We start from the raw sequence: 19,946 nt of genomic DNA, 5'->3' as shown, positions 1-19,946 counted from the left end.
ATGGGTCAGAAGATTCATGATTGTCAAGATGTCCACTCTCCCCATATTGAGATACATATTTAACACAATTCCAGTCAAGATCTAAGCAGGCTTTTTTATACAAATTGCCAAAATGATACTAAAACCATATAGAGATGCAAAGGATCTAGGGTCACCAAAACAATCTGGAAAGAGAAAAATGAATTTGGAAGACTAACACTACCTGATTTTGAGATTTATTATAAAGCTACAGTAATCAAGACAGTGTAGTACTGGCATAAAGAAAGACAAACAGACCAATGACTCAGAAAAAGAAATTCCAAAATAGACCCATACCTATGTAGACAAGTGACTTATCCAAAGGTGCAACAGCAATTTGACAGAGAAAGGACAGTCTGCAACAAATGCTATGACTGGAGTCTCACATTATAAAAAAAGAACTTTAACCACTTCACATCATATCCAAGAACTGAGTTAAATGGATGATAGACTAATGTGAAGCCTAGGAGGGGCTTAAAGATGGCGGCATGAGAAGTAAGACAGAAACCTTCTGCCAAAACCACATATAATAAGAAAATACAGCAAATACAACTAATCCTGAAAGAGCGACAGGAAAGAAGACTGCAACAGACTGCCTACATCTGGGGAAAAGAGAAAACCTCATGGAAAAGGGTAAAGTAGCAAAGCTGCAGTCTGGCAAGACCCAAGTCCTTTCCCCACCCCAGCTCACCAGCAGGAGGAAGAGAAAGGGAGCGGGGAGGCGGTGGAGGCCTAACACTGCTGGACACCCAGCCACGGAGATCTGCTCTGGGAGCATGGACCTACATTACATGGTGCTCTGGAGAATAGTGGGGTTGGAAAGCTAACACAGGCAGAATACTTGGAGAGACTGAGATTCCATCGGCTTGTGGAGGACAGGTACCCACAACTGACTGCTCTGGGACAAAAGAAAGGTGGGCACTCTGAGAAACTTCCCAACAGTGAGAGGGAAAGAGGCAAGGATTGCACAGAGTTTGCTGCTCAGGAGAAAGGATGGGTGGACAAAATCACCCGGGCACACTCAGTCAGGCAGGTTGAAAACTTTTGGAAGGTTTGGGTGCTCCATGCACATGGCTGGCAACACAGCCCCAAGACCCCCCACCACAATATTCAGCTCCTTTCTCCAGGCCAGCACCAGCTCACAAACCTACTACCCCTGCCATTGTGCCAGGCCAGCCAGATGGCTGCACTGCCTATGCCAGCTACAAGGATGTAGCATAGAGACTCCTCCCTGTGCACTCAGCCAGCTGGCCCTGGCAGTGGACACAGGCACTGTAGCTGGGAAGCAGGAAAGAGCTCTTTCCTCCCGGTAGGCACCAGCACCGATTGCCTGCCATCACCCCTGGTGCTAAGTAGCTCCACAGAGTACAGCTTCTGGGCACTAGAGGGCACTGCGTACATGAAGTTATTATTCCATGTTATTCATTACAAATATGAAACGTCAAAAGAACCTGGTACAAACCAAAATCCCACAAACACCAGAAAGAGGGCCAAGTGAAACTGAAATCACCAATCTTCCTGATAAAGATTTCAAAATAAAAATCATAAGCATGCTCACAGAGCTACAGAAAAATATTCAAGACTTCAGGGAGGACATCAAGAAAGAGATAGAAACTTTGAAAAATACAGCATCCAAAATGAAACATACAATGCAGGGATTCAAAAGCAGATTAGATGAGGTAGAGGAGATGGTAAATGAAATAGATACTAGAGAACGGGAATACAAAGAAGCTGAAGTACAGAGAGAAAGAAGAATCTCTATGAATGAAAGAATATTAAGAGAACTGCATGACCTATCCAAATGGAACGAATAGAAGTGCATAGATCTCCGAACACAAGGGACCCAAGGAAGACATCACCAGGACATATAATAATTAAAATGGCAAAGATCAAAGACAAGGACAGAGTATTAAAAGCAGCCAGAGAGCCATCCTGCCCAAAGCAATCCCTATGAAATTACCAACAGCATTCTTCAATGAACTGGAACAAATAGTTCAAAAATTCATATGGAACCACCAAAGACCCCGAATAGCCAAAGAAATACTGAGAAGGAAGAATAAACTGGGGGGGATCTCGCTCCCCAACTTCAAGCTCTACTACAAAGCCACAGTAATCAAGACAATTTGGTACTGGCACAAGAACAGAGCCACAGACCAGTGGAACAGATTAGAGACTCCAGACATAAACCCAGACATATATGGCCAATTAATATTCGATAAGGGAGTCATGGACATACAATGGGGAAATGACAGTCTCTTCAACAGATGGTGCTGGCAAAACTGGACAGCTACATGTAGGAGAATGAAACTGGATCACTGTCTAACCCTATATACAAAAGTAAATCTGAAATGGATCAAAGACCTGAATGTAAGTCATGAAACCATAAAACTCTTAGAAAAAAACATAGGCAAAAATCTCATGGACATAAACATGAGTGACTTCTTCATGAACATATCTCCCCAGGCAAGGGAAACAAAGGCAACAATGAACAAGTGGGACTATATCAAGCTAAAAAGCTTCTGTACAGCAAAGGACAACACCCATAGAACAAAAAGGTATCCTACAGTATGGGAGAATATATTCATAAATGACAGATCCGATAAAGGGTTGACATCCAAAATATATAAAGAGCTCACGCACCTCAACAAACAAAAAGCAAATAATCCAATTAAATGGGCAGAGGAGCTGAATAGACAGTTCTCTAAAGAAGAAATTCAGATGGCCAACAGACACATGAAAAGATGCTCCACATCGCTAGTCATCAGAGAAATGCAAATTAAAACCACAATGAGATATCACCTCACACCAGTAAGGATCGCCATCATTGAAAAGACAAACAACAAATGTTGGCGAGGTTGTGGAGAAAGGGGAACCCTCCTACACTGCTGGTGGGAATGTAAATTAGTTCAACCATTGTGGAAAGCAGTATGGAGGCTCCTCAAAAAACTCAAAATAGAAATAAAATTTGACCCAGGAATTCTACTTCTAGGGATTTACCCTAAGAATGCAGCACTCCAGTTTGAAAAAGACAGATGCACCCCTATGTTTATCACTGCACTATTTACAATAGGGAAGATATGGAAGCAACCTAAATGTCCATCAGTAGATGAATGGATAAAGAAGATGTGGTACATATACACAATGGAATATTACTCAGCCATAAGAAAAAAACAGATCCTACCATTCGCAGCAACATGGATGGAGCTAGAGGGCATTATGCTCAGTGAAATAAGCCAGGCAGAGAAAGAGAAGTACCAAATGATTTCACTCATATGTGGAGTATAAGAACAAAGGAAAACTGAAGGAACAAAACAGCAGCAGAATCACAGAACCCAAGAATGGACTAACAGTTACCAAAGGGAAAGGGACTGGGGAGGACGGGTGGGAAGGGAGGGATAAGGGTGGGGAAAAAGAAAGGGGGCATTACAATTAGCATGTATAATGTGGGGATGGGCATGGGGAAGGCTGTGCAACACAGAAAAGACAAGTAGTGATTTTACAGCATCTTACTACGTAGATGGACAGTGACTGTGAAGGGGTATGTGGGGGGGACTTGGTGAAGGAGGGAGCCTAGTAAACATAATGTTCTTCATGTAATTGTAGATTAATGACACCAAAAAAAAAAAAGAGGTCTATCAAAGTGTTTGAAGACATGCCAGACTAAACACAGCAATAATCCTGAGCTGGATTCTGTACTAGGCAAAGATATGCTAGAAGAGACATTGGACCATGTGGGGAAGTTGGGGTTCCTGTTGCCAGGATCCTCACTGAACTTAAACCACCTGATGATGTAACTGGCCTGTTCCTAGGCTACTGCTTCCACACCTGTAGGCAATAAGCTATTACTGCACCGTATAGAGAGCTTGGCCCAGTGCTCTGGGCGGAGGCAAGAGATGCTAGTGCTCGACCTACTATTTGGTCACATTGAATCCATAGCGAATTTGCCTGGAGCTGAAACCCATTGGCAAGACAATTGTTGAAAGTCGGCAGGGTTCATTGTTGACCAAGGAAAAAACAGGCTGCCCTTATGGGAGGGGTGCTTCAGCGGGCTGCCCCTGTGAATGGGGAGACAGTGGATTGTCCCCCAGTGGGTATGTGGTCTGAGGTGGCTTGCCTCCTAGAGGACTGGGCCCCACCCCAGGACAGGAGGCAAGTCGAGGTGACACCTGAGGCAGTAGGGGTGGCCCTTGGTATAGTAAGAAGGTCTTTGAGAAACAGAGTGCCTGTGAGGCAGTGGGGACTGTGGGTTGGCTGCTTTTCACAGTATTAAAAAGGTCTACAAAAGAGACCCAAGAAATGGCGACATGAGAACACAAGTGCAAACTTCTGTGGATTCCCTGAAGAAGGAAATGGCATTGATGCAAGAGGAGGCAGCACAAGAACACCGGCAGCAAGGTGCCATTGAAGAGGTAAAAAATTCCTCATAGAATGAGACTGCAGTGCTGCCAAGTGTTCTGGAGGAGGAAGAGGCCATCAAGGAAAAGGAAGAACTGAGGAAAGCACAGGCGGAGGTGGCATGAGAACGCCAACTGTGAAGCATTGAGGTGAAGGTAAGAGAGCTGCTGAAGACTGAGCTGGCATTGTTGTGAGGAACAGGTAGAAAAGGGAAAGGTCGTAGTAGAGGCACTCAGGGGAGGGGAGAGAAAGGTGCCATCTGCCCCAGAAATGGAGGAGCTGGGGAGGGATGAAGGGGTGGTGCCGGAGGCACTGGCCCCTCCTGTATTGAAAGCACGCCCAGTGGTTGTAAAGAAAATAAAGACCCAGCAGTTGAAAGTTCCCCAAGGAGAGGAGCAGCCCCCTCCCCAGGTCGTGGAGCAGTCTGTGGTCCACCCCTATACTCAGGCTGAGCTGGTGGATTTGGGCTCCCGGTTTAGGCAGAAGCCCTTGGAGTCAATATTAGCTTGGCTCCTGTGTCTGTGGGACTGAGGGGTGGATGGAATTGTTCTGTCGGGATTAGCGATGGGAAAGCTGTCTTCCCCGACAGTGCAGCCTGCCTTGAGGCAGCGATTACAAAATGCACATCAGACCCCAGGGAGTCACTCCCTCTTCAATTGGCTTATGGCCACACTTCGTGCTGTGTGGCCCAATCTGGGTGATCTACCAACCTCTCCTGTTAGATGGCAGACATATGCTGAGCTCCAACAGGTGTTACAAGAGCTAGGCATAAGAAATACCTTCTATAGTCCAGAGAATTATGGCCCATATGAAGAGATTTTCACTACTGGGATGAGAAATATTGTACTTCAAATGGCTCCTACATCCCTCTTTGGGTCTCTAGTGGCCATTCTTTCCCCTCACTTAGGGCAGCCCATAAGTGAGGTGACATGTACAGTAGCAGACTTAGAAGAGGCTGAAGCAAAGAGAACCTGTAAAGAAATAAGATCTGTTATTCACAAGAAGAATTTACAGGGGCCCCTGAAGGTTATGAGGACCTAGATGTGGGTTGATTTAATACAGGCAGGAGCAGATGGAAGGAAATTAGATGGGAAGTCAAATAGGATCTTACTAGAGCTATGGCAACAGCTGAAACCAGAGCAGCAGTTCCAGCCATTAAGACCAAAGAGGCAGAGGTCAGAGACAGAGACACAAGTCCGGCCTGTGTGTTTGCAAGACTTCCTGCTGGAGACTGAGCCAACCTTACTGAGCCCACACAGGAAGGTGATTGGGGAACATGTTTTGACAGAGGAGAAGGTCAAGGTATCTTCCCTGAGGGACCAGGGGGGAACTGGAGGCCACATGTTAAAATAGCTATTCATTGGTCCCCAGTGAACATACAACGTGACCTGGCTCTGGTGGACATGGGATGAATGCTCACTGATTCATGGTAATCCTGAGCAGTTCCCAGGGACCCCCACTATCATAGATGGATACAGGGGGAAGGCTATCAGAGTGAAATAAGCCCAAATCCCTTTGGGAATAGGGCATCTACCCCCAAAAGAGTATACTGTATATATATCTCCTATGCCTGAGTATATTTTGGGGATTGATATCCTGCAGGGCCTATGGTTGCAAACCACTGCAGGTGAGTTCAGACTGAAGGTACATGTGGTGAAGGCAGTTCTGAGTAGACATGCTAGACACCCGCCCATAACTTTGCCTGTGCCTCGGCAGGTGACTAATACCAAACAATATAAACTGTCTGGAGGGCATAAAGAGATTGGAGAAACTCTCCAGGAGCTGGAAAAGGTGGGTATTATAAAGCCCACCCATAGTCCTTTCAACTCTCCAGTGTGGCCAGTAAAAAAGCCAGATGGCTCCTGGAGTATGACTGTGGATTACAGAGAACTGAATAAAGTCATACCCCCTATGCATGCTGCTGTCCCCTCTATTGCAGGCTTGATGGATACCCTCAGCCATGAACTAGGAACATACCATTATGTGGCAGATCTTGCTAATGCCTTCTTTTCCATTGACATTGAGCAGGAAAGTCAGGAAGAGTTTGCCTTCATGTGGGAAGGATGGCAATGGACTTTCACTGTCCTCCCACAGGGATACCTCCACAGCCCCACCATTGGTCATGGACTTGCAACCCAGGACTTGGCTATATGGGAGAAACCACCAACGGTGTGATTGTACTGTTATATTGATGATGTTATGCTCACTTCCGATTCTCTTTCAGATCTAGAAGGTGCAGCACCTAGACTGCTGCAACATTTGCAGGAGAAAGGATGGGCTGTGAATAGTACCAAGGTTCAGGGACCTGGTTTGTCTGTCAAATTCTTGGGGGTCATCTAGTCAGGTAAGACCAAAGTTATACCAGAGGCAGTTATAGATAAAGTCCAGGCCTTTTGTACCCCTACAACTGTAGCATTGCTACAGGAGTTTCTGGGTCTTCTAGGCTACTGGAGAGTGTTTATCCTGCACTTGGCACAAATTCTGAAGCCGTTATACCAGTTGGTACGAAAGGGCATCAGGTGGGACTAGGATTAGACATGTGCATCTGCCTTTACTACAGCAAAATGGGCAGTCAAGGCCATGCAGGCCTTGAGTGTGATAGACCCATCATGGCCCTGTGAGCTGCTGGATGTTCATGTCACTGAAGACGGTTATGGCTGGGGTCTCCGGCAGCAGCTTGAACGAACTTGCCAACCCGTTGGATTCTGTTTACAACTCTGGAAGGGGGCAGAGGTACGATACACTTTGATAGAAAGACAACTGGCTGCCGTGTATCATGCTTTGCTGGCTACAGAACCCGTCACTGGACTGGCCCCGATAAAGGTAATAACCACCTATCCCATCTTGGGTTGGGTACAAGACTGGACCCAAAAGCCAAGCAGTGGTGTGGCACAAATGCCCACACTGGCCAAGTGGGGTGCTTACCTACAGCAGCACAGTGCCCTCTCTAGTAGCCCCTTGAGGGAAGAACTCCAATGCTTATTGGGGCTGGTGACACATACTAGTGAAAAGCAGGAAGAATCTGCTTTTGAACCATTAGTAGCAGAGAGTCCCTATCGGGAGGGAAGAGCCCCTATACCCAAAGACGCATGGTACACAGACGGCTCCAGCCATGGGCAGACCCCAAAATGGAGGGCCATAGCCTTCCATCCTAAGACTGAGACAATATGGATGGAAGATGGTGACGGGAAGAGCAGCCAAGGGGCAGAGTTGTGGGCTGTGGCTTGTGATCAGCCTCCCCTATAGTTGTCTGCACTGACAGCTGGGCTGTCTATCAGGGCTTGACCCTGTGGCTACCAACATGGTACCATGCCAACTGGCTGGCTGGTCACCGACCCCTTTGGGGGCAGGAATTGTGGCAAGACTTATGGGCTTGTGGTCAGACAAATAATTACAGTGTACCATGTGACAGGTCATTTGCCATTGGCACCCCCAAGAAATGATAAAGCAGATAAATTGTCCCAGATACGTTGGTTAGAAGGAACGCCTGCCTCTTATGTAGTCCAATGGTTACATCAGTGTTTGTTGCATGCAGGGCAAAAGACAATGTGGGCTGTAGCCCATCGGTGGGGCTTTCCTTTGACCTTTGAAGAAGTTAGTAGAGCCCGGCAGGAGTGTGTCATGTGCTCCAAAAGGGACTTACACCAAGTTCCACAGCAACATGGGACAATAGCAAAGGGGCCTATACCCCTAGTCAGGTGGCAGATAGACTATATTGGGCCTCTACTTGTGTCAGAAGGATATCGGTATATCATGACTTGTGTGGACACAGCTACTGGACTTCTGGTTGCTTTTCCTAACCATTGTACAGACCAGTGGATGACCAAAAGAGGCCTGGAGTAACTTTTTGCCACATATGGCCAACCACAGGTAAATGAGAGTGATCAGGGCACCCATTTTACTGGACATACACTGCAAGAATGGGTGCGACAGCTGGGAATCAAATGGAAGTTTCATGTGCCATACAATCCTACCGCAGCAGGCATGATAGAGAGGCACAATGGCTTGTTAAAATCTGGACTAAACTCAGATACCAATAGTCTGCGGGGATGGTCAGTCCACCTATGGACCGTGCTACGGTGTTTGAATGAGAGACCCCTAAAGGGAGCCCTGAGCCCCGTAGGCATGTTAACACCTATGGATGCCTCCCCCATACAACTGCAAGTATAAACCAAGGAAGAATCACTGAAGCCGAGGTTCGGCCACCAGAATAACATCTTGCTGTTAGCACAACTGCACTGAACCCTGGAGACTCCATTGAGTGGACATGGCCTTGGACCTTTCGACACATGGACCAACGATGGCTGGCTCTCCTGGCACCTTAGGGACAAGGCCTGGAAGGTGGCCTCCTGTGTATTCCTAGAATAAGAGCAGAGTGGCCGCCAAAGGTCACAGTAGTATATCCTGAACAGCCAGAAGGTAGGAGCATTTTACTGGGGAGTTTTGCTTTACCATTATGGCCAGTGCATGCACCTCCAGTAGCACTATATATATAGACCCTTCAGTAACTCCCATGGGGAAAGGAGTAAAAGTATGGTATACTAGACGTATACTAGACCTGGAAGGGGCCCCCTTCCTGCTAGAGTACTATCAGAGAACCACTCTCTTGCACACATCCTACTTGATGGACAAGATTTCATTAAAACATGTGTCTTTTCACCCCTAAAGTCTTTGTGGATTGGGAACTTCCTCTGGCTTGAGGATTATTATAATTTTTTGTTATGAAGAACCTCCTCTGGCTTGAGAATTATCATTTTTGTTACCTGTATCAATATCTTGTTGTATCTTAATTTTTGTCATTATCTCTAAGTTGTTATCACCCTCTGTTGCTGTAGTGGAATCTGGTTACAGTGCTCCAGCTTTCTCGCACAGGGACCACTGCGGAAGACTGAATGTGTGTAGATTGTAAGGCGAGAATCCTGGAGGGGTGGAGTGTGGGGAAGTTAGGGTTCCTATGACCAGGATCCTCACTGAACTTAAACCACCTGATGATGTAACTGGCCTGTTGCTAGGCTACCGCTTTCACACCTTTAGGCAATAAGCTATAATTGCTCTATATGGAGAGCTCGGCCCAGTGCTCTGGGCGGAGGCAGAGACGCTAGTGCTCGACCTACCACCGGAGAACAAGCCGGGTAATAAACCCTTTCACCCCCCCTCCAAAAAAAAAAAGCAGCCAGAGAGAGAAAAATGATCACATACAAAGGAAAACACATCGGGATATCATCAGACTTCTCAGTAGAAACCTTACAGGCCAGAAGGGAGTGCCATGATATATTTACTCCAATGAAATATAAGGGCCTTGAACCAAGAATACTCTACCCACCAAGATTATCATTTAAATTTTGAAGCCAGATTAAACAATTTCCAGATAAGCAAAAGTTGAGGGAATTTACCTCCCACAGACCATCTCTACAGTGTATTTTGGAGGCACTGCTATAGATGGAAGTGCTCCTAAGGCTAAACAGCTGTCACCTGAGAAAATAAAACCACAGTAAAGGAAGTAGGCCAACTAATTATCAAGCAAATGCAAAATTAAATCAGCTAACCCCAAAGTCAGTCAAGAGATACACAAAGAGTACAGAATATGATACCTAATATAAAAAGAAGGGAGAAGGAAGAAAAAGAAGGGAGGGGAAAAAAAGAACCTTTAGATTGTGTTTGATATAGCACACTAAGGGAGTTAAGTTAGACTGTAAGTTAGTAAAGAAGCTACCCTTGAACCTTTGGTAACCACAAATCTAAAGCTTGCAATGGCAGTAAGTACATATCTGTTGATAATCACCCTAATTGTAAATGGACTGAATGCACCAATCAAAAGACAGAGTTACTGAATGGATGAAAAAATATGACCCATCTATATGCTGCCTACAAGAGACTCACTTCAAACCCAAAGTGAAGGGATGGAAAAAGATATTTCATGCAAATAATAGGGAGATAAAAAGCAGGTGTTGCAGTACTTGTATCAGACAAAATAGACTTCAAAACAAAGAAAGTAACAAGAGACAAAGAAGGACATCACATAATGATAAAAAAGAAAGTCCAACAAGAGGATATAACCATTATAAATATTTGTGCACTCAACATAGAACTACCCAAATATGTATGTAGAACAAATACTAACAGAATTAAAGGGGGAAATAGAATGCAATGCATTCATTTTAGGAGACTTGAACACACCACTCAATCCAAAGGACAAATCAACCAGACAGAAAATAAGGAAGGAGACAGAATCACTGAACAACACATTAAAGCAGATAGACCTAACAGACATCTACAGAACACTCCAACCAAAAGCACCAAGATACACATACTTCTCAAGTACACATGGAACATTTTCCAGAATAGACCACATACTAGGCCACAAAAAGAGCCTCAGAAAATTGAGAAGGATTGAAATTGTACCAACCAGCTTCTCAGACCAAAAAGGTAAGAAATTAGAAATAAATTATGCAAAGAAAACAAAAAAGCCCACAAACACATGGAAGCTTAACAACATGTTCCTAAATAATTAATGGATTAATGACCAAATAAAAACAGAGATCAATCAATATTTGGAGACAAATAACAATAATTCAACACCTCAAAAACTGTGGGATTCAGCAAAGGCCATGCTAAGAGGGAAGTATATTGCAATAAGGCTTACCTCAGGGAAGAACAGTCCCAAATGAACAGTCTAAACTCACAATTTAATGAAACAAGAAAAAGAAGAATAAATGAGGCCCAAACTCAGTAGAAGGAGAGACATAATAAAGATTAGAGCAGAAATAAATAAAATTGAGAAGAATAAAACAATAGAAAGAATCAATGAAAGCAGAAGATGGTTCTTTGAGAAAATAAACAAAATAGATAAACTGCTAGCCAGACTTATCAAGAAAAAAAGAGAGTCTATACAAATAAACAGAATCAGAAATGAGGTAGGAAAAATAACTATGGACACCACTCAAATACAAAGAATTATTAGAAAATACTATGAAAAATTATATGCAAAGAAATTGGATGACCTAGAAGAAATGGACAACTTTCTAGAAAAATACAACCTTCCAAGGCTGACCCAGGAAGAAACAGAAAACCTGAATAGACCAATTACCAGCAATGAAATTGAATCACTAATCAAAAAACTACCCAAGAACAAAATTCCTGGACCAGAAGGATTCATCACTGAATTTTATCAGATATTTAGAGAAGACCTACTATTCATCCTCCTTAAAGTATTCCAAAAAGTAGAAGAGGAGGGAATACTTCCAAACTCATTCTATGAAGCCAGAATCACTCTAATATCAAAACCAGGCAAAGACACCACCAAAAAAGAAAATTACAGACCAATATCCCTGATGAACATAGATGCAAAAATACTCAACAAAATATTAGCAAACCAAATTCAAAAATACATCAAAAAGATCAGCCATCATGACCAAGTGGGATTCATCCCAGGGATGCAAGGATGGTACAATATCTGAAAATCTGTCAACATCATACACCACATCAAGAAAAAGGGCAAAAATCACATGATCATTTTCATAGATGCTGAAAAAGCATTTGACAAAGTTCAACACTCATTCATGATAAAAACTGTCAAAAAAATGGGTATAGAGAGCAAGTACCTCAACACAATAAAGGCTATATATGACAAACCCACAGCCAACATCATACTTAACAGCGAGAAGCTGAAAGCTTTTCCTCTAAGATTGGGAGCAAGACAAGGATGCCTGCTCTCCCCATTTTCATTCAACAGAGTACTGGAAGTTCTAGCCATGGCAATCAGACAACACAAAGAAATAAAAGGCATCCAGATTGGTAAGGAAGAAAGTAAACTGTCATTGTTTGCCAATGACATTATATTGTACATAATAAACCCTAAAGAATCCACACCAAAACTACTAGAACTAATAACTGAATTCAGCAAACTTGCAGGATACAAAATGAATACACAGAAATCTGTTGCATTCCTATATACTAATGTTGAACTAGCAGAAAGAGAAATCAGGAAAACAATTCCATTCACAACTGCATCAAAAAGAATAAAATACCTAGGAATAAACCTAACTGAGGATGTGAAAGACCTATACCCTGAAAACTACAAGACTCTCATGAGAGAAATTAAAGAAGACACCAATAAATGGAAATACATCCTGTGCTCATGGATGGAAGAATTAATATTGTCACAATGGCCATCCTGCCTAAAGCAATCTACAGATTCAATGCAATCCCTATCAAAATATTGACAGCATTCTTCAATGAACTAGAAAAAATAGTTCTTAAATTCATATGGAACCACAAAAAACTCTGAGTAGCCAAAAGCAATCCTGAGAAGGAAGAATAAAGCTGGGGGGATTACACTCCCCGACTTCAAGCTCTACTACAAAGCCATAGTAATCAAGACAATTCAGTACTGGCACAAGAACAGACCCACAGACCAGTGGAACAGAATAGAGAGCCCAGATATAAACCCAAGCATATGTGATCAATTAATATACAATAAAGGAGCTATGGATATTCAATGGGTAAATGACAGCCTCTTCAAAAACTGGTATTGGAAAACTGGACAGCTACATGTAAGAGAATGAAACTGGATTATTGTCTAAGTCCATACACAAAAGTAAACTCGAAATGGATCAAAGGCCTAAATATAAGTCATGAGACCATAAAACTCTTAGAAGAAAACATAGGCAAAAATCTCTTGAATAAACATCAGCAACTTTTTTTCTAAACACATCTCCTCCAGAAAGAAAAACAAAAGCAAAAATGAACAAATGGGACTACATCAAACTAAAAAGCTTCTGTACAGCAAAGGACACCATCAGTAGAACAAAAAGGTATTCTACAATATGGAAGAATATATTCATAAGTGACATATCTGACAAGGGGTTAACATCCAAAATATATAAAGAGCTCACATGCCTCAACACCCAAAAAGCAAATTATTCAATTAAAAAATGGGCAGAGTATATGAACAGATACTTCTCCAAAGAAGAAATTCAGATGGCCAACGGGCACAAGAAATGATGCTCCATATCACTAATCATCAGGGAAATGCAAATTAAAACCACAATGAGATATCACCTCACACCAGTTAGGGCAGCCAGCACCCAAAAGACAGACAACAACAAATGTTGGCAAGGATGTGGAGAAAGGGGAACTCTCCTACACTGCTGGTGGGAATGTAAATTAGTTCAACCATTGTGGAAAGCAATATGGAGGTTCCTCAAAAACTAAAAATAGAAATACCATTTGACCCAGGAATTCCACTCCTAGGAATTTACCCAAAGAAAACAAGATCTCAAATTCAAAAAGACATATGCACCCTTATGTTTATCACAGCACTATTTACAATAGCCAAGATATGGAAGCAACCTAAGTGGCCGTCAGTAGATGAATGGATAAAGAAGATGTGGTACATTTACACAATGGAATATTATGCAGCCATAAGAAGAAAACAAATCCTACCATTTGCAACAACGTGAATGGAGCTAGAGGGTATTTTGCTCAGTGAACTAAGCCAGGTGAAGAAAGACAAGTACAAAATGATTTCACTCATTTCTGGAGTATAACAACAAAGCAAAACTGAAGGAACAAAACAGCAGCAGACTGATAGACTCCAAGAAGGGACTAGAGGTTACCAAAGGGGAGGTATAGGGGAGGGCAAGTGAGGAGGGAGGGAGAAGGGGATTGAGGGGCATTATGATTGGCACACATGGTGTGTGAGGGGATCACGGGGATGATAGTGTAGCACAGAGAAGACAAGTAGTGACTGTGGCATCTTACTACACTGATGGACAGTGACTGCAATGGGGTGTGGGGGATACTTGATAATATGGGTAAACGTAGTAACCACCATATTGCTCATGTGAAACCCTCATAAGAGAGTATATCAATGATACCTTAATAAAAAAATAATAATAATGTGAAGCCTAAAATTATAAAACTTCTAGGAAAAAATTACAGAATAATCTACATGAATTTGGTTAGGCAAAGATTTCTTGGATGTAACACCAAAAGCAAGATCTATAGAAGAACAAATTGGTAAGCTGGACTTCAAAACTGCAATCTTCTGCTCTTCGAAAAACAGTGTTAAGACAATGAAAACACAGGCCTTAGATGGAGAGAAAATATTTGCAAATCATACATCCAATAAAGGATTTCCAGACTATAGAAAGAACTCTTTTAATTAGTAATAAGGAAACAAATCAATATAAAAAGTAGGCAAAGTATTTGAATAGATGCTTAACCAAAGAACATATATAGATGACAAATAAGCACATAAAAACATTCTCAGTATCCTTAATCATTTGGAAAATGCAAATTAAAACAACAATGGGATATATTAAGCATCTACTAAAATGGCTAAAATTAAAAAGACTGACCATACCAAGAGCGGGTGAGGATGTGGAGGAACTGAAATTCCTGTATGCTTCTAATGGCATGAAAAATGGTAAACAGTTTGGCAGTCTCTTTAAAAGGTCACCATAAATGTACCACATGAACCACTCCCAGGTATTTATCCAAGAGAGAGCAAAAAGTATGTCCATACAAAGATGTGTACAAAATGCACAGTGCAGATTTATTTGAAATAGCCCCAAACTGGAAACACCTCAAAGATCCAGCAATAGATAGATGGATTAACAAATTTTAGTGTATCTATACAATGTAGTGCTACTCAGCAATAAAAAGAATAAACCATTGATACATACAACTATGTGGATGGATAAGAATAATTAATTGGAAAGAAGCCAAGAAAAAAAAAGGTGTGTACTGTATGATTTCACTTACATAAAATTCTAATAACTGCAAACTAATGTACAGCGACAGAAACCAGATCTGTGGCTGCTGGGGAGAGCGGGAGAGGTGGGAGGGAGGAATTACAAAAAGGCACAGGGAAACCGTTGCAGATGATGGGTTATGTTCATTATCGTAATTGTAGGGATGGTTTCATGGGTGTACACATATGCCAAAACATCAAATTATACACTTGAATATGTAAGTTGTCAAATAAAAGAGAAGCAGAGCAACAAAGTTAAACTCTCAGTCTAGGCAGGTCAGTCATACAAAGGTCAGGTCTTAGTTGGAAAGAATGGGGCCCTGAAAAAAGGGGTCAATAAATGTGGGTGATTCACCCCAAAATCTCGAGCCCAGAGTTCCCTAAACTCCACTCTGCAGACAGCATACAGGAGTGGGCCATTCCTCCCTGTTAAGGGCTAGCACTCCCCTGTGCAGACCAGGAGCTCCTGTCAGGACCTGCATGCACGTGCCCTCCCAGCCTCTTGGCCAACAGGTACATTGAAGTCACATGGTCTGGCTGAGGACGTACTGGGCCTGATAATGGAGGAGAGGGACTGAATCTCAAAGGAGTTTCAGGACATAATCAACGAGGCAGAAACACAGATGTGGGAACAGATCTGTGGGTGCTAAATCAAAGAGGCAGGAACACAAAGTCAGATAGAGTTCTGAACTGTGGACACTCTCAGGGAGTTTAAAGGGGTTCAAGGGCTCTGGGAGCTACTACAAGCATGCTGCCAGGATGGGGCCTAGAGGCATGCCCAAAGCGATAACCATGCTCTCTGAGGCAGAAATAACAGTTTCTGTGGCAAACAGTGAAAGAATTACATGAAAGGCTCCTAGAAATATTTGTGCTAGGGTGGATATACTGTGAGGTTGGAGATCTGGTAGATAATGTCCCAGGGAACTAAAGCAATAGCGAATGTTCTGGGGAAAGGGCATCAGCATCACTAAAAAGTTCACTGGTAGCTCTGCTCTGAGGCCAGGCTGACCACAGAACAGCTTGATAGGAATGGCAATGACAGACTCCCAAAACAATGAAAGCCAGGCAGCAGTTTAACCTGAGAAGTGGACCAATGTTATAAGGAGGGAAAGGCTGGAGAAAATGGGCACAAAGGCCCTGCTCTATCTGCACAATCAAAATACACCAAGGATTGCTGACCAGAAGGCTGAGTACAATGGCCTCAAAACAAAACTCACAATTTCTTATCCAGTTTCCAGACATTAGCCAGTTTGGGGACCTGAAACTAGGGTTGCCAGATTTAGCACATTAAAATACTGGGTATCCTGTATTTTGTCTGACAACCCACTGACTAAAAGAGAGGCCCAACCCCTCTTGGCCATGATTCCTCCAATCCTTTCCCCAAGGACTGATGGCCATTTACTTGAGTGACAATACATTGGGAAAAAGCTGAACACCAAAACATGTTGGGGCCGGTGGCACACAGGGGTTGAGCTGACATTAACATCTGGTAACACAGAGCATTGTCAAGGTATCCTTATTAGAGAGGGGACATATGGGGACCAGGTAACAAATGGAGCCGTGCGCCTGTCCGGCTTGCAGTGAGCCCACAATTGTTAATCCATTAACAAATGTTGAAGAGTATTTGGGTTGTTTCCATTTTTTAGCTACTGTGAAAGCAGTTGATACAAAAATTTGTATACAAGTCTTTGTGTGGACAAAGACTTTGTTTTTTGGTAATATGTGGGAGTAAAATGGGTGGGTCATAAGATAGAAATAAAATTTTCATTTAAGCTTTTACTCCTGTTTGTCTTTTTTTGTTTTGTTTTGTTTAGTGTGTTATGGAAGAGTGTGAGACTAAGTATGAGGAACTGGTTTAGGAAAGGGGCTTCACTTTTACAAATCAGCTGCCTCGCCACCACCCGGCCATCAGCTCTTCCACACAGAAACCCTGTCATCTAGCATACACAGTCTCTTGACTTAAAAATATTAATTATGACACTTTTACAAGAAGCAATCAATTAGGCTGAACAGTGCAAACCCATCATTTGGGGAGGTCAAAACGGTGTTGGTATCAGAATGGTTCTAATGTAAGTAACTGTTGGTCCCATCACTTTGCACATTCTCTTGGTGTATTTTTAAACACACACTTTACAACATTTACCCTGTCTGTAAAACAATACCACTCTTCCCTTGGTGTTGGAGAGGAGGAGGCTTAGGCCCCCAGGGGTGAAGTCCACTCTCAAAGTCCCTCACAGCTAGTGGGCGGAGGAGGCAGGCAGGCTCCAGAGTCGGTTCCCTCAACCACCTGACTGCACCGCTTTCCCGATGAGTCTGGAGGCTGCAGCTCCAAGTCAGCGACTACCCGAGGACCACGCGACCAGGAGACGCGTGGGCCTGAACTGGGGTGTCCGGCTCCACCCCCCTGGGCCCTCCACTACCCCTTTCATCAAGCCCAACGCCTTTCTCACCCACCCCAAGCCCACCGCATTTGACGGATGAGGGGCCTGAGCCTCCAAGAGGCAAGGCTGCGGGTCCCGCCAGCGGACGGCCTGGCGCAGCCGGTGTGCGGAGGACGAAGGGCCGGGCTGAGCCAGGCGTGGAGGACGGGACGGGGCGCGGTGGACTGGGCTGGCACGGCGGGGCCCTGGGACCCGGGGCAACGGCCGGCCGCGGCCGGAAGGGGCGCCATCGAAAGGGGAAGGTGGGAAGGGGCACTTACTACGGCCCATGTCGCCTCTCGGTTTCGCGGTCCCGTGAAGTCGACCCCGACTCTCGGGAACTCCCGTCAAGCTTCCCTGTTAAGCGTCTGCACCTGCACTCGGAGTCTCGGGAGCCATGGCAACGGGGACGCTACGGCGGCCGCGCCGGGCCAGACGGCGCCGCGTTTCCTGACCGCAGGAGGGGCAGGAAGAGGAGACTCCGAGAGCAGGGGCTCCCGGAGAAGACTGAGGCTCTCCCCGACGCCGGCCTAGCCTTGTTCCACGTCTCCGCCTCGGGCTGCCGCAGACGGCTTCTCTGTTTTCAAGTCATCTGGCCAGACTAAACAAAGAACCACAGGCGCTCCTGTTTCCTGCTGCGCTCTGCCTCCTCGGCATGCCCCTTAGCCCGCCTTCTACTTTTGTTCTCTTCGTGTTTAATTTAATGCCCTCCAGAGCCAGATCTGGATTTGGCCCCCACTCCGTTTACTAGCTGCAGGATAAACGTCCCTTATTCTCAGTTCCCACATATGTAAAATGAATAATAATAGCCTCAAAGGATCATTGTGAAGCTGTTTAACAAAATAATTTTGAAAGAGTGAAAGATACTTCATAAAAACAGCAGGCTCAGTATAAAGGTTAGTTATCACTGTTAGATTTCCTCTGTTTAAGATCAAAGCCCAATATCAGTGAATTTCCTACTAACAAGTTTTCTAGAAACATGTACCCACCACTTTCTTAACTGTAAAAGGTAGGAGTGTTATTTCCTACAGCCCCCCCACCCCCACCCTGCTCTCCCATTTCCCCATACCTCTCTCCAAAGTGCCAATGTGCCTCATCCAGTTCTGACCTAGATCCAGAATTCAGCAATACAATTCATCCTCATTATCAGAATTCATCTTCATTCATCCTCAGATGTTCATATGTAGCCGTTTTAATCGTTTCAATGTAGCACACCTCCCCGGGGTTGTTTTATTTGTTTCCACCTTCACTCATTTTGGATCCCCTTCCCCCACTATCACAACCAGAATCAATTTGTTCTGTGTCTATGGTTTCTTTGCAGAAGGTGGGGGCGATGGGGAGTTTGTTTTTTAGATGCCACATGTAAGTGAGATCATACAATATTTGTCCATCTCTGACCTATTTCACTTAGCATACTGCCCTCAAGGTCCATCCATGTTGCCATAAAAGGCAGGATTTCCTTATTTTTTTATGTCTGAATAATATTCCACTGTGTGTGTATATATCAGTATCCATATATCACATTTTCTTTCTCTGTCCATTTGTCAGTGGACATGTAGACTGCTTCCATGTCTTGTCTATTGCAAATATTGTTCAATGAACATAAGGGTGCAGATATCTTTTCTAATGAGTATTTTCATTTTCTTCAGATAAATTCTCAGAGGTGGAATTGCTAGATCATCTGTAGTTTTAATTTTATGAGGAACCTCCATACAATTTTCTCTAGTGGCTGTACCAGTTTACATTCCCACCAACAGTACAGAACGGTTCTCTTTTCTCCACATCTTCATCAACACTTGTGATTTCTATGCCAGCCATTCTAACATGTATGAGGTGATATGTCATTGTGATTTCGATTTTCATTTTCTTGATGATTAGTGATGTTGAGCACTTTTTCATGTCCTGTTGGCCATTTCTGTGGCTTCCTTTGGAAAAACATCCCTTCAAATCCTCTGCCCATTTTCAAATAAATTTTTTTCTATTGAATTGTAAGACTTCTTTATATATTTTGGATATTAATCCCTTAGCAGATATATAATTTGTAAATATCTTCTCCCATTCTGTAGTTGCCTTTTCATTTTGTTGATTGTCTCCTTTGATGTGCAGAAGCTTTTTAGTTTGATGTAGTCACACTTGCTTATTTCTGCTTCTGTTACTTTCAGTTTTGGTGTCAAATCCAAAGAAATCATTGCCAAGACTGATGTCAAGAAGCTTACTTACTATGTTTTCTTCTAGGAGTTTTATAGTTTTATTTTTAATATATTACTATTACAAAACTAATTATTACCCTCTATGCAAAAAAAAAAAGTGCAATATGTAAGAGATTTTTAAAATTTCCTCCCTCATAATCATAGTAA

General features: G+C 43.4%; 1 protein-coding gene across 1 annotated transcript in view; it reads right to left on the bottom strand.

Annotated features, from left to right (window-relative positions):
* Positions 1 to 18,162, bottom strand: part of DNAAF11 (dynein axonemal assembly factor 11) — a 108,650-nt gene extending 90,488 nt beyond the window's left edge. Inside the window, exon 1 of the mRNA XM_036890566.2 lies at positions 17,871 to 18,162. Within this exon, the coding sequence (XP_036746461.2) occupies positions 17,871 to 17,880 (10 nt within the window). The 5' untranslated portion in view covers positions 17,881 to 18,162. The remainder of the gene's footprint in view (positions 1 to 17,870) is intronic.
* Positions 18,163 to 19,946: the final 1,784 nt, after the last annotated feature.

This window comes from Manis pentadactyla, chromosome 3, assembly GCF_030020395.1.
Source record: "Manis pentadactyla isolate mManPen7 chromosome 3, mManPen7.hap1, whole genome shotgun sequence".
NCBI lineage: Eukaryota > Metazoa > Chordata > Mammalia > Pholidota > Manidae > Manis > Manis pentadactyla.
Note: the sequence above shows the minus strand (reverse complement) of the source record. Positions and strands in the feature narration are given on the sequence as shown.